The sequence below is a fragment of the Camarhynchus parvulus genome, chromosome 5, assembly GCF_901933205.1.
Source record: "Camarhynchus parvulus chromosome 5, STF_HiC, whole genome shotgun sequence".
NCBI lineage: Eukaryota > Metazoa > Chordata > Aves > Passeriformes > Thraupidae > Camarhynchus > Camarhynchus parvulus.
The window spans coordinates 44089726-44102680 of NC_044575.1; the positions used below are offsets into that span (position 1 = coordinate 44089726).

General features: G+C 39.6%; 1 protein-coding gene across 1 annotated transcript in view; it reads left to right on the top strand.

The window, feature by feature from the left end:
• The first annotated feature begins 6058 nt into the window (after window positions 1–6058).
• The window catches only part of SPATA7 (spermatogenesis associated 7), a 32566-nt gene continuing 25669 nt past the window's right edge, over window positions 6059–12955 (top strand). The window contains exon 1 of the mRNA XM_030950486.1: window positions 6059–6102. Within this exon, the coding sequence (XP_030806346.1) occupies window positions 6063–6102 (40 nt within the window). The 5' untranslated portion in view covers window positions 6059–6062. The remainder of the gene's footprint in view (window positions 6103–12955) is intronic.

Here is a 12955-nt window from a genome sequence, read left to right on the forward strand (position 1 = left end):
ACTGAAGCTCCTTTCTTTTCTGATACATTTAACATGTTAATGGACAGAGGGGGCAAAAAAGGGTGTATATCAAATTTTAAACCAGTAAATGTCAGGTTCTGTCTAAATTGGAACATCGAATATTCCTGAAATTTTATGATGTCAGCAAAAACATGTAAGTTTAGTGGGTAGTAGATGTTTTCCTTGAAACATAACTTTTAGATGAAAGGGAGTCCTAAAGAATATAACAGAAAATACTTACAGTAATTCTTCCAAAGATTTTTTCCTAAGTATTAATAAAATTATTCCACAGAAAAATTACTCAAAGTATTTCATTGCAGTAGTTAAACTCCACACATTCCTTTTTGATTCTGGCCATTTTCTTGGCTATTGCTTTCTTTCACAAATAATTAGAAGTGGTTAATATGACCAAAATTGCTATTACTTATGAAACTTTGCACGCCAGCTATTTTCTCAACCTGTTTCCTTCATCTTCCAGTTTGTATAAACACACAGGCTTTAATGAAGTTAATGTGTAAATATTACAGTACCTTTTTAAGGATAAATAATACCCCCAAACTCTTCTGAGCAGGCATTTAAGTCCATTTCTAGTAAAACTGTTTTTCATGCTCATGCAGATATTGAAAATTATCAAAGGGCTTTGGAAAATCATATATCTCTGTCTCCTTTTGTAGAAAATTCTAAAGATACCCTTGAGAATTTTTCTTCTTGACCTTGACAAAGCTGGAAGAACTCTCTTTAGCACAAAGGATCCCATTTATTCAAGCATGTGCATGGATTAATACGTTGCCATGTAAGCCTGAGCATGCTGTAGTAAAAAGTGGAGGGGCCACACAAAATGCCACAATGACATCCTTCTGTCTGCCTGACATGGGTTAGGTAGACATAGATGATCCATCCAGCCTAAGCAGGAATAGCTTCACTGAATTTACTGGAGTTGTATCATTTATGTATGTCTAATCTGGGTCATAAGTTTCTGATCTTCACTGAAATTGTTTTTTAAAAATCATTCTGTCTCTCATTAATTAGTATGAGTAAGCATTTCTATGTATCACAGTAGGTAAATCAATTAGAAAAAAAATAATTTCTTATGGTCTAGACAACAGAATTATGACATTTACATGGGCTTTTTTCCCTTGAAAATTCCAATATATTTCATTAGTTATTCCAGTCTACATTCTTTAATACCTAAATTGATTAAAGTAATGAGAAAAGAACAGCCCTCAGCAGTCAGCCCTACTAAAGGACAGTTTTTCACCTAGAAGCCTTCCATTTGCAAACTTGCATGGGAACAGCAGATAAACAGAAAATGACACAATATAAGGAGAAATATAAGCAGATCCTGAGTCACCCCAGCTACTAGATATTGCATTACAGCTGAGAATAATATCTCATACAATTTATACAGGTTTCTTCCTTGACACATCTAAAGATAGACTTGTATGACAGTATAGATGCATTATAAAACTCTATATAGATCTAAAGAGAAAGAATAGCTGTATAGTGCATATCTGCACAGCAGCTTCCTGAACCTGAAGGAGTTTTTGTAGCAGTTATTCTATAAATGCTGCAGGGGAGACTTTTCATTCTAAGCTGATAAATTTTATGGAAGTTTAATACTGTGTTCATAGAAACTTTATATCATTATATATTCCTATAGTTGCCCTCTTATTTTAGGCTAGCTCCCTTATTGCAGTCTAAATCACAAGGTATTAAAAACTATAGTTTTTAAGATATGGATCATCTCCTCTGAAGTTTTTTGCATCATCTTTCCCACTGGAGCCCTAGCTTTGCAACAATCTGCAACTGCTGCTGCCATATAGACAACAATAGAACAACTAAATGCATTGCCATGAAGAAAGTGAAGGTGTATGCAGCCCTGCCAAAACACATAACTCTCTATCATTTAGAAAGCTGCAATGATATTTCAAGACTGTACATGATTTTAAATAACTTAAAGAACCACATGACCAAAGAACATGCAGCAAACACAAGGCAGAAAAGAGCCTACCACTCCTCCTGACAAAGTAATCCTTTAAAAAAATCCAAAACAAACCAAAACAAGCAAACAACATATTTCAGTAGCTATTAAATCCTTTTTTCCCCTCACACCAGTGTCTGAAAGCTACTTCAGTTGTTTCAACACAAGAATTTCCTAAGTAGGTAGCAAAAGAAAACTGCTCAGCCAGTCTGTTTAAATGCATTTAGAAGGTACCATGTCCTCTAATCTTTCAGGTATATGGTTTTATTTCCACATAGTTGTAGGGGAACAGACTTCAAGGTTGATGGTCTGAATGTGCCAGGTGGGAATTGCTGCAACTCAGTGACAGCCCTCTGAGAGCTGCAATGAGGGATTTGGAACACTGACACACAGAGCCACAGGCAGATGACAATCTGCACTGAGATAGGGCACTTATGCCAAACAAATACTCAAGTAAACCAGGAGACTTATTTCCATCATGAGCTACATATTGTGTTGAATTTAGGACTGTTCTAGAATACTCAGTGAATAGAGTGTGGAGATCTGGTTGTTGGGCTGTTTCCTGCCTGTATATGTATGCTCACTTGACTGCTGGAAGGAAAAGCAAGCATAAAAGAAAATCAATGGCTTGAAAGAGGAGGACTCTCCAAAAAAATGCAGAACAATTTTCCAGGGTGAACACAAACAATTTTTCCAAGAAAGCCAAATCCTACAAAAGCAAAGTTGTGACATTATGAACAGATCTCTGTCCCAAGTGAGCTGGTAACTGTTTGAGGTCCTGCCAGACACACCACCTTTTTCAGAGGAATGGAAACTCATCTGGGCCAAGCATGCAAAATAAAGTGGACATCTTATGGGGTATTTCCTTTTTTTGGACATATTTCTCTCTGTGTTGGTTTGTTGCTGAATATATGAACTGTACATTTTACAGCAGTTAGGTGTCTACACTGGATGATACAGAGGGCAGAAGTAATAGACAAGAAGGCAATTGCTCCCCAAGTCCATGCCAGGGTGGGGACAGACGCCCACCTACACTTGCAAATGTGACTCTCATATTCCTGGTGCTTTCCTTTCCTCCCAGTGAAGGCACATTTCAAAACCATGTTCTGTTGTAATGCATCCCAAGACAAAGGGGAAAATTCCTGCTGCTGACAGACAACAACAGTGATTGCCATGTTTCCTGTTTTCAGATTGGGAAAGGACAAATCTTACAGGTTTTGACATGTTACTCTTCAACAGTCGTAAGATCTCTGCAGTGATCTGTGTAACTTACTTCTGTACTCTTTTGAGCATATCAAAATCCAGAACTGATTCCATTTTTGTTAAGGCTTTTTTGTTGTTGTTGTTGTTTAATGCATGTTATGGTACTTAATGTGCACACCATTATAAAATTGCATTTCTTTTTAATTACACTCAAAATATATATTCTCTCACAGACCAAAGGGGGTCAAAAGCCACCTCAGGCCAATAGATGAGACCAATTAGAAATACATAAAGCTTTGGGATGTGTTGCCACTGGTGGTCAAAAATTTCAGAGACAACTCTATGATGCTGTGACTGCTGACTGAAAGGGAAAAAATGGAAACCTCTACATTCCCTCAGCGTTGCCTAGAAACCAGGGGAATATTTCTAAAAATGCCTACTTACATTTATGTGTTTTAATTATCTATGTGGTGGAAAAAAGCATAGGAACAATAAGGAGGAGACTATGAGAAATCTGCCATATGGGTTTGTACAGAACAGACTAACACTGTATGTTGAGTACTACAAACTGAGTATTTGAGAAACTGATATTCAGAAAAAGAAACAAAAAAAGTCTTTAAAAGTCTAGAAAGAACTATAAGCAGGTTTATTTGCGTTTTTTTTGTTTTGTTTTGTTTTGTTTTGTTTTTGAAAAAGCAGAGACAAGTGTTTTCTGCGACATGATCTCTGTAGCAGAGAGTATTATGGCCAGCCATATAGAGGTGAGAATCTTGTACATTTACTTTCATTTTCTCCAGTATTTTCAGGTATCTGAAATGGAAACTGTTTAAAGACTATCTCTACCTTTAAAATCTACAGATTTAACAGTCTGAATTGTTTCAAAGTATAAACCAGAGGCCCTGAAACACAAGAACAATAGTAAATAATTTCCTGAAGCCCTTTCCCCAAATCTCTAATTTCTCACAAAATCTCTTTCAGAAAAAAATGGCAAAAAATAAACAAAATAATACAAACCAAAAAATAAAACCACAAAAAAATGAACAAAAGTTAACAAACAAACAAAACCCACACAAACTCTTGGATTGTGTTTTTTTTGTTTTGTAAATTTTTCCTGGCAGATATTTTCCAAGAGATTGACCTCAAATCCAAGACACATAAAGGAAAATGACAAAATGCTATACAATTATTTTGATTTGACAAGAAGGTAAGGTGCTTGTGACCTTATGGTTGACAGTAGTTGAAATGCCTCAGCAACTGATATTTGTACATAAAAAGCAGTTAGAAAGACAGAGGGCCACCAGAAGATGGAGGACCAATGAGTTTCCAAGGTATAGATTTCCTTCCTGGCCTTTCCCAGACAAATTTGACACCAACTACATTTAAGGATGATTTAACAGAAAACAGACTGCCAAAATGATAACTACAACATGAATCACAGAAACTGAGGCTACATCAAAAGAGTACTTCATAAGTGGTATATCTAAAATCAAAAGGGAGATCACGATATTCAGTAGGCAGAATACTACTGAAGGGTTTTTTGAAGTACTTGGTAGAGTCTACACAAAGTACTGGGGAAGATAAACGGCTGATTTCATCCAGCACATATGTTTGTGTGACCAAGTGGGAACATTGACTGAGGCAGAAATTAGGAAGAAAAGTTGTTTTTAAGTAACATCCCCTTGATTTCGCTATGATTTTGAGCTACATTCACATGAATTTTTCTAGCATGTAACGAAGTGTAGCAAATCATATAAAACACTGTATTTAGCCTTAATTAATACTCATTTCTAGATAGTGAAGGGGAACATCCCTCCATCTGGGACAACGTGATTTTGTGATGTGTTAGGCTATGGAAGGGACTGCAGTACTGCTGGCCGGTCAGTGAGAAAAATCTTCACACAAAAAGTACAAAAACCCTCAGATATTTCCCTGATTAGTGTGGTGGTGTTCGCATGGTCCCAGGACGAGAGAAGACATGAGGATCTGACTCCATGTTTCAGAAGGCTTGATTTATTATTTCATTATATATATTATATTAAAACAATACTAAAAGAATAGAAGAAAGGATTTCATCAGAAGGCTAGCTAAGAATAGAAAAGGAATGAATGATAACAAAGGCTTGTGACTGACTGAGACAGTCCGGACAGCTGGACTGCGATTGGCCATTAATCAGAAACAACCACGAGATCAATCACAGATCCACCTGTGGCATTCCACAGCAGCAGATAACCATTGTTTACATTTTGTTCCTGAGGCCTCTCAGCTTCTCAGGAGGAAAAAATCCTAAGGAAAGGGTTTTTCATAAAACACGTTTATGACAGATTAGGGAAAATAGCAACCTGTCAGACAAACTGTAAATACCACCCTATTGCTTCTTCACAAAGTTCAAATCCAGCACATCGGCATGCATACATTAATCAGTGATGGGATCAAAGGCTGCTTTTCAAAAGGTTATTTTGCGGTTCATTTTTAAGGCGCAGTTCGTTTTCAAAGACACTGAGATTAATTTCTTCAGTGTAACGCGCTGGCAACGCTCTAGGCTCTCGCTTTGTCACTCGTTCTCTCAAATATCAGTAAATTTCTCCCGGGCATTCATTATTCTTCAACTTCCCGTCAAGTTCCAAGGAAAAGGCTTAGTTAATGAGGGCCCGTTCCGGACGGCGACAGCACCTCCGCGCTAGAAGGGCGTTTCGGGCCCGAGGCCCCGCGGCCCCTCCCCGGCCCGGCCCAGGGCCCAGGGCCACGCACCGCCCGCCGCGCGCCCGCCGCCATGGCAACGCCGAGCGGGCCCCGCCGGCCCCGCCCGCCCGCGCCGCGGGACGAACCGCCGCAGCCGCCGAGCCCGGCCGGCGCCGCCCCCTCGGGCCCGGCCGAGAGCATGGGGCTGAGGATGCAGGGCGGCAGCAGGCGGAGCCAAGGTGCGGGGGCTCGGTGGCGGCTGCGGGAGGAGCGGGGAGCGCTGGCTGCGGCAAGGGCGGCGGCTGCAGCCCGGGCGACGCGTTGCCTTCCGGCCTCTCCCGTCCTTGCCGGCCGTGGGGGTGCGGGGCGCGGCGCGTCTCGCCCGGGGCTGGGGGCAGGCGGCGCCTCCGCCTTCCCCGCTGGCGTGTGTGAACGGGCACGGAGCCCACGGAGCCGGCACGGCGCCCCACGGAGCTCGGGGGCCGCCCGAGCAGCGGGGCTCGGGGGTCGCGCCTCGCTCCTGCCCTCGCGGCCGCCCCGAGCGCTGCCGGCCCGGCCGTGCCGCGCGGGGAGCCGGCGGGGCGGCGGGGGAAGGAGCCGAGTGCCGCGGCTCTGGCCGGGGACACGTACGGCCCGGGACCGGCTGTAATCCTCCGAGAGTCGGGGGCTGGAACTGTGCGTGCTACAGCCGTCGCCGCACGGTGCCTCCTTACTGTAGCGGCATCGAGTGCTGCTGGGGCAGCGCTCCAGGCTGCCGGGATTTCTGTGCCAGCTTCTTTTCTTAGTCAACTTTCGTCTTCTCCAGAGCTGTTATTCATGGGTTGTAATGGATTGTACCCTGTGTGTACAGCATCCCACGGCGTTCAGCTGTAGATCAAAGTGTTTTGGTTTGGTGGGATTTTAATGCAAGTGTGGTTGAAAAATAAAAGACTGAGAAGTTTTAAAGGTCTTATAAAGTGGCTCCTGACCCACATTTAGCTATCCGTGGGCTGCTCTTGTGCCCTGTTCCTATGAATAGTCCTAGGGGCGCTTGTCATTCATGATAAAAAAAGGTGCAAACATGCAAAAATGCTTGCATGAGCCAACTGTGGCTTTTGGAAAATACCTAAAATATTTTCAGATATAAACTTGATTACATGCATAATGTAAAACAATGGTAGGAATTATTCAGTGCTGCATTGTAATGTCAAGATCATACATCGCTGCATAAAATCAGAGCCATTTGAGATAATGTTAGGCTGTTGTGTTGCATCTCAGTGTCAGTTCCAATCTTTGGAGACAGTGACAGATGCCACTTCTGAAGATGTCTGATATCTAAGTACAGTTTGAACATAAATTATAATACTATATAGGAACATAAAATTCAGAGCAAAAACTAGTATCTTGTACACCAAATTTTTATGCTGTCTTACGTAATGTGAAGGAAGTTTTATGACAAATACATCCTTTTTCTGACTGTTCTTACTATTGTCAAAATACTTTTATAGACAATCAGGAAGCATGCCAATTGTTGACTGTAAAAAGGGAATAAGTAGGAGTCAAGATCTAAATTTCATTCAGGCTGCAGCAAGCTTTACTTGAATGACTTCTGTTTAGCAAAAAAAGTTCAAAAGTAGGGAAGAATTACTGTGTGTCTGTTAAATTGGGAAGCCATTGGATTGTCTGCATAGGAAGTTACAATGGAGGCAGAATTGTGTGCTTGAACAGTCCAGTGTGGGGGTTCTCAGGCTCCTTACACACAGCAAGGATTAGCTCAAGCAGAGAGACTAATACACTGAGCTGAGCTGGAAATCTGTGTGCCTGAGCAAACTTGGCAGAACAGCCACTGGGTTGCTTGCAGTTCATGAAAGGAGGAGAACACATCATATTTATGGTTTCTCAAAAGAGCTGTATCTAAAATGTTAATACAGAGAAAGTAGGATACAGTATTCCATGTCCTGGTTGTATGCCATTCAAAGTTTCTTGTTCAGTCTTAGCCTCATCATTTTAAAGAAAGAACCGAAATTTAGCACTTGTTTGCATCAGGCCTTGTTTTGTCTAGTGAGAATACTGAGAAAATATATATATATATATATTTAATATATCAGAGTATATAGGATTTTCGTGTAGGTCTTGTCAAAGTTCAAATAAGGCTGAGGTTTTTTTACCCTCCTAGAAATACCTAAGAATTAATCCGCTATGTTTTTCCCTAATTCCAGGTATAAACCTTGAAGTTATTTACTGTTGTATTTTCAGGAGCCAGTGAATATACTCACAGATTTGTAGTATGACCTCAAATACTCTGAATACTGTAATTTTAAACCAGCTTTGTTGCTTAAATCCAGTCCCCTGCATTGGGCTGTGTAATGCCCATTGCTGTTCAGGTGTGTGTTCAGGAACAGCAATACCTAACAGCATCATGCACTTACTGTTAATCAAGGACACTCATTTGGGCCACTTTTATCTTACAGCATAAAGTGGGGGTGACTGGGGGACTCATCATTACTGCTGTGGAGGCTGCTGTTAGGTTTAGGCAATTTGCACGGGCTTCCAGGATTTTAAAATAAAATTGAAATGCTTCACATGTTTATAGACAGCATCAAATTATTTCAATTTTTCCTGCATTGTAGGAAGTCCTTGCGTTAATCTGACTAGAGCTGAAAGGGTGTTAACAGAGAGACTTGTGAACTACTTTTTTTTTTTAATTATTCCTTCATTTATCACTTGAACAAACATCTTATTAAATTTACTAAATTATTTGTTTGGTAGCACCAGTTTTTAGAAGCTGAAGTTTTCTTTGACCAACAAGAAAGATGGAAAATTATCTAGTTATGTCTTCAAAGAAGGAAGGACATTTACAAGTTTTACTTGAATTATAGTAATTTTAACTGAAGTTGGGATAAGTTAGTCAGTGTTCTTAACTTTTTATCAAATTTACTTTAATTTACCAAAATAAAACCTTCATTCAGTAAATTGTAAATTGTGATTGGGTGAAGAGTCTGATACCCACCTCATCACAGCCTCCTTCCAGGTAGTTGTAGCAAACTGACATAAATTCGTTTTCTTTTGCCTGCAGTTCATATCACAAAATGTGCTATGACATGTGCAGCTGTTTGCTTCTGCTTTTGGAGTATGAATAGAGCAGTAGTTTGCATCCAGAACTTCCCCTGCTGAAGCCTGTAGCTAGAAAAATTTTAACAAATATTTTCCAGAGTTATGTAATCAGATATGACTCAAGGCTACTGTATTATTTCATTAGGTTCCTTAAATTTTTCAGAGAAGTGGTTTACTCTTGAAACTGAAATACAATTTTGGTTGCATGGTTTTAATTAATATTGTAAGATTATTAATTCTAAAGGTCTCAGACCTAACTCTTAGGCATTGAGAGTATGTGTAAAGAAGAGCTTTTGTGTAATCCAGCATAGTAAGTCTATAAATAGCATCCATCTAATTAATGGCTTAGGAGGTTATGTATAGTGCTTGTCAGGGGGTGTATCATTTTTGTCATATTTTGCCTGTGCAAAATTCAGATGGAAAATTTGGGACTTTATTTCAAAATTGGGGTCATGTGAGTTCCTGGGTCTCTGTATTCATTGAGTTTTGCTTCATGAAGTTTAGATAATAATGACTATTCTTTCTGCTCATGAATTCTGCTATTTATTAACAAATCTTAAATGTAATTATTTTAAAGATGACTACACATGTGAGACTTTATATTCCCAGGATTGATAAGAGTTTTGTTATCAGTGAAACCAGAAAGGGGTCCAAGAGGCTTTTGTTTCACTTGCATGAACAGGAAAGAAAATACAGCTGTGATTATGATGTGCTTGTTTTGCCTCAATGTAACTTTCAAATAAAATGCAGCAGTATCTGCATTCAGTAAGTGGCTAAATCTAAAGCCATGTTTGAGGGCCTCTTGTGGTTGCATAGGTGCTGCAGAAAAGTAGTGGAGACTTGCCATGTTTGCCCCTGTGTTCTTCACCTAGAGAAGGAGTCTGTGGGTGGGTCACTGCTCTCTCTTGGCCTTTTTGTCTATCCAGCTCTGCAGCTGTTTGCCAGCTTCACCCATCTGTGAGTAAGAACTAGGAGCATTAGTATTACCCAGTGGCTGGGCAGGAGAAAACCCAACAAATTAATACACATTTTTTAGAGGAATTCATTCTGTTCTGTGTTCATTCCCAGATATGTAAGTAGAGGTAAGAACTAGGCAGCCAAGGATAAGCAACCAGAGAAGCTTAAACGAGATGAGCAATTGTAGTTCCTGTAGCGCCTGGTCAGCCACAGCTGAGCAAGTAGGGAGTGTTTGAGAGGAGGAATGGCCACAGGTAAGGAAGAGGCAGCAAACTGGGGATATTGAAAGGAGTTTAGGGGGGATGGTACAAAGATGTAAGCTACATGAATAGGGGGCCTGACCTCATTAGTAGTACTAATAGAATATGGGGTTTTTTTGAGTATATTGTGCTAATGTGAAGAGAAAACAGTTAAAAATAGAAAAAAAATAGTTTCTTATTTAAATAAAGATTAAATCCAATGTGGATTTTCATAACTAGGTTAATCTTTTAATGTACTCTGAGCTATCATCTTTCCTCTGTGTATTTCTGTGTTGTATTCATATATACAAAAATTTCTTTAAGATAAAGAATTAATGAATACTCTGGTTTGAAAATTCTCCTAGTACCAAAAGGCAAGGAAGACGTATTTCAGGTCATAATTCAGTTCCTTCAAGTATGACCTTGTCAGACATATTAGATAAGATGCTTAAAGGAGTTTCCATCGCTGCTTGAAGTAATTTCGGATTTCACAGAGTTTATTCAAACCAGTTTTGTTCTTTCCTCATCATGTGTAAAGCATTAGTGTTGTTGTGTACTAGTTAGTTGTATAGAGTTAGAAGAGTTAATTCATAGCAGGAAGCCCACTGAAGAGGTCATAAAACTGGTTGGTAGAGTAAGGGTGGTAGTGGTAGACATCCTTATGTGTATGAAATTCACAGCACAAACCGTCTACCTGTTGTTGCCTGAATTATCCACTTGTGCAAAGGTGTCTGCCTATTTCTGGTTTAGAGCATTGAGCTATTAGGGAAGAAAGAAAGGAAGAAAAAGAGTTGGCAGTAAAAGCAAGAGTAGCAAACCTTTATAAATCACTGCAGTGACCAGTCTTTGCAAAGCATTTGTCAGCTTGGGTCCTTATCAGGCTCAGAGGGATCAAATGCCCAAATCTCTTGCAAATGATGCTGAGAGGAGGCCACTATAGAGCTAGGAATGCGAGAGTCCTGGAGCCCCCAAAACCAAACTGCTGCACAGAAGGGTCAATATTGACAGTGATAAGCATATTCTTCTGGAACAGCTGGGGAGACCTGAGGTCTAAATCCACCTGGGGCTGAGGGTTGTTTGAACCCAGGCTAAGGTCTGGGAGCTGTCTTTTGGAAATTACAGGTCTCTAGTTAAGGTTTGATGTCTTGTAGTGCTGGATTTAGATGCCTATAATCAATATCCCCTCTAAGGTCTCTGCATTTTCATGGATTGTCTTTAAAGTAGCAAGTCTTGATGGGTAAGGGTAGCGTGATAGATTGAATTATATATTTAATTTTCATTTGCTATGACTGAAGTACATGCTTGTTATAAAAATAGTAAGTCTAATACTTGTGTTTAAAATCTTTTCTGGGAGAACATAGTAATGAAAGACTGGGCTTCTTTCCAGTGTGTATTCACATTCCAAATCTGAAATGGCTTTGTAGAAAAATCATTTCTATAAATTCTGCCTATCCACTAACAACCAGGAAACAAAGTAAACCACCAATTTCTATAATTTTTAATACTGTAAAATCAGAAATTAAGATAGGATGCAATTAAATTAAAATAAAAATAGAATTTAAACAAAATATCTTTCAATTTTCTTTGGAATAATGTAGTTATTACTTATGTTAGGTACCAGCTGGAAAAAATTTTAGAGAAAGCTTTTTTAGTTTTTTCTTTATTCTTGCTTAGTGTCATAGAAGGATCTAAAAGATCAAATAAATTTTTAGAAGTATTTAATTTGTTTGCTGTCTGTACTTTAGGAGAACACTCAGTATGAAAATCCTGATTTTATATTCAGTGAGGACAGTCCACTTACCTCTATAAGGAAATTTACATTTAGGTCAGATAGTTACATGTGTCATATATCAAAGATATTTTCTTAGTTATCCTCCCATTGTTTGATTTATATTTGATTAGCTGTAAATTACTGAAAATCCCACCTTCTCCTTTAAAATTCTTTTCACATATTTAAGCCTTCAGTTTGTTTCTACTGTTGTACAAATAACTGAAAACACAGCTGGAATCCAAATCCAATACCTGTTCAAGTGAAAAGACAGGCTGAAATGATAGTTGTCTTTTGACCATTAGCACTTTCTACCTTCAGTAAGGTAGAAGGAGCCTGCACATACCAAATTCTCCAGTTTCTTCTCTGACATTAGCAACAGGCGTCTTCATAATAAGAGTGATTACTGTGCTGTCTGTATGTCCTTGGTCAAAATAGAGGCCACAGAAATATTTTTTATTTTTCCCGACTGACACTTTTTGACAGCTTTTTTCGGCTGTGAAATACTGATGCCGACTCCTTTTTTCCTCCCTGCTCCTTCCCCGGGTACAAGCCGGGTACAAATGAATTATAAAGGGCTAAGCCCGCAGACAGTTTTTCCTGTAGAATTTTCGTTGTGCCATCTGCTGGTGATGCAAAGCAAATGAACCTTGTGAAGTGCAGTCTTCCTGCAGTGCTGAACAATTGTGTCTACAGCTGAAGACAGAAAAAGCAACAGGTTTCTGTGTCCCTGATGGTGTTTAATGTGGGACAAAGTCATTTAGCTCACTTGAAGAGAGTCAATTGTCGAGAGAGCCATGTCTGTTTTTTTAAGGTGATCATGCTTGCCCTTCTAGGATTCTGTCACATAAGGGAGAGTTAGAGGTGGTACTGTAAGCATTTACCTGACAATACCACAGATTCTTCCCTCTGGAATTATAGCCTAGCTCTGAAGCACAGAAAACAGTAGAATATTTAGGTTATTTGAGCAATTGTGAATGAAACACTTCTGATTCCCAGTTGTCTGCTGTAATCCGGATTGCAGGTATATATGCA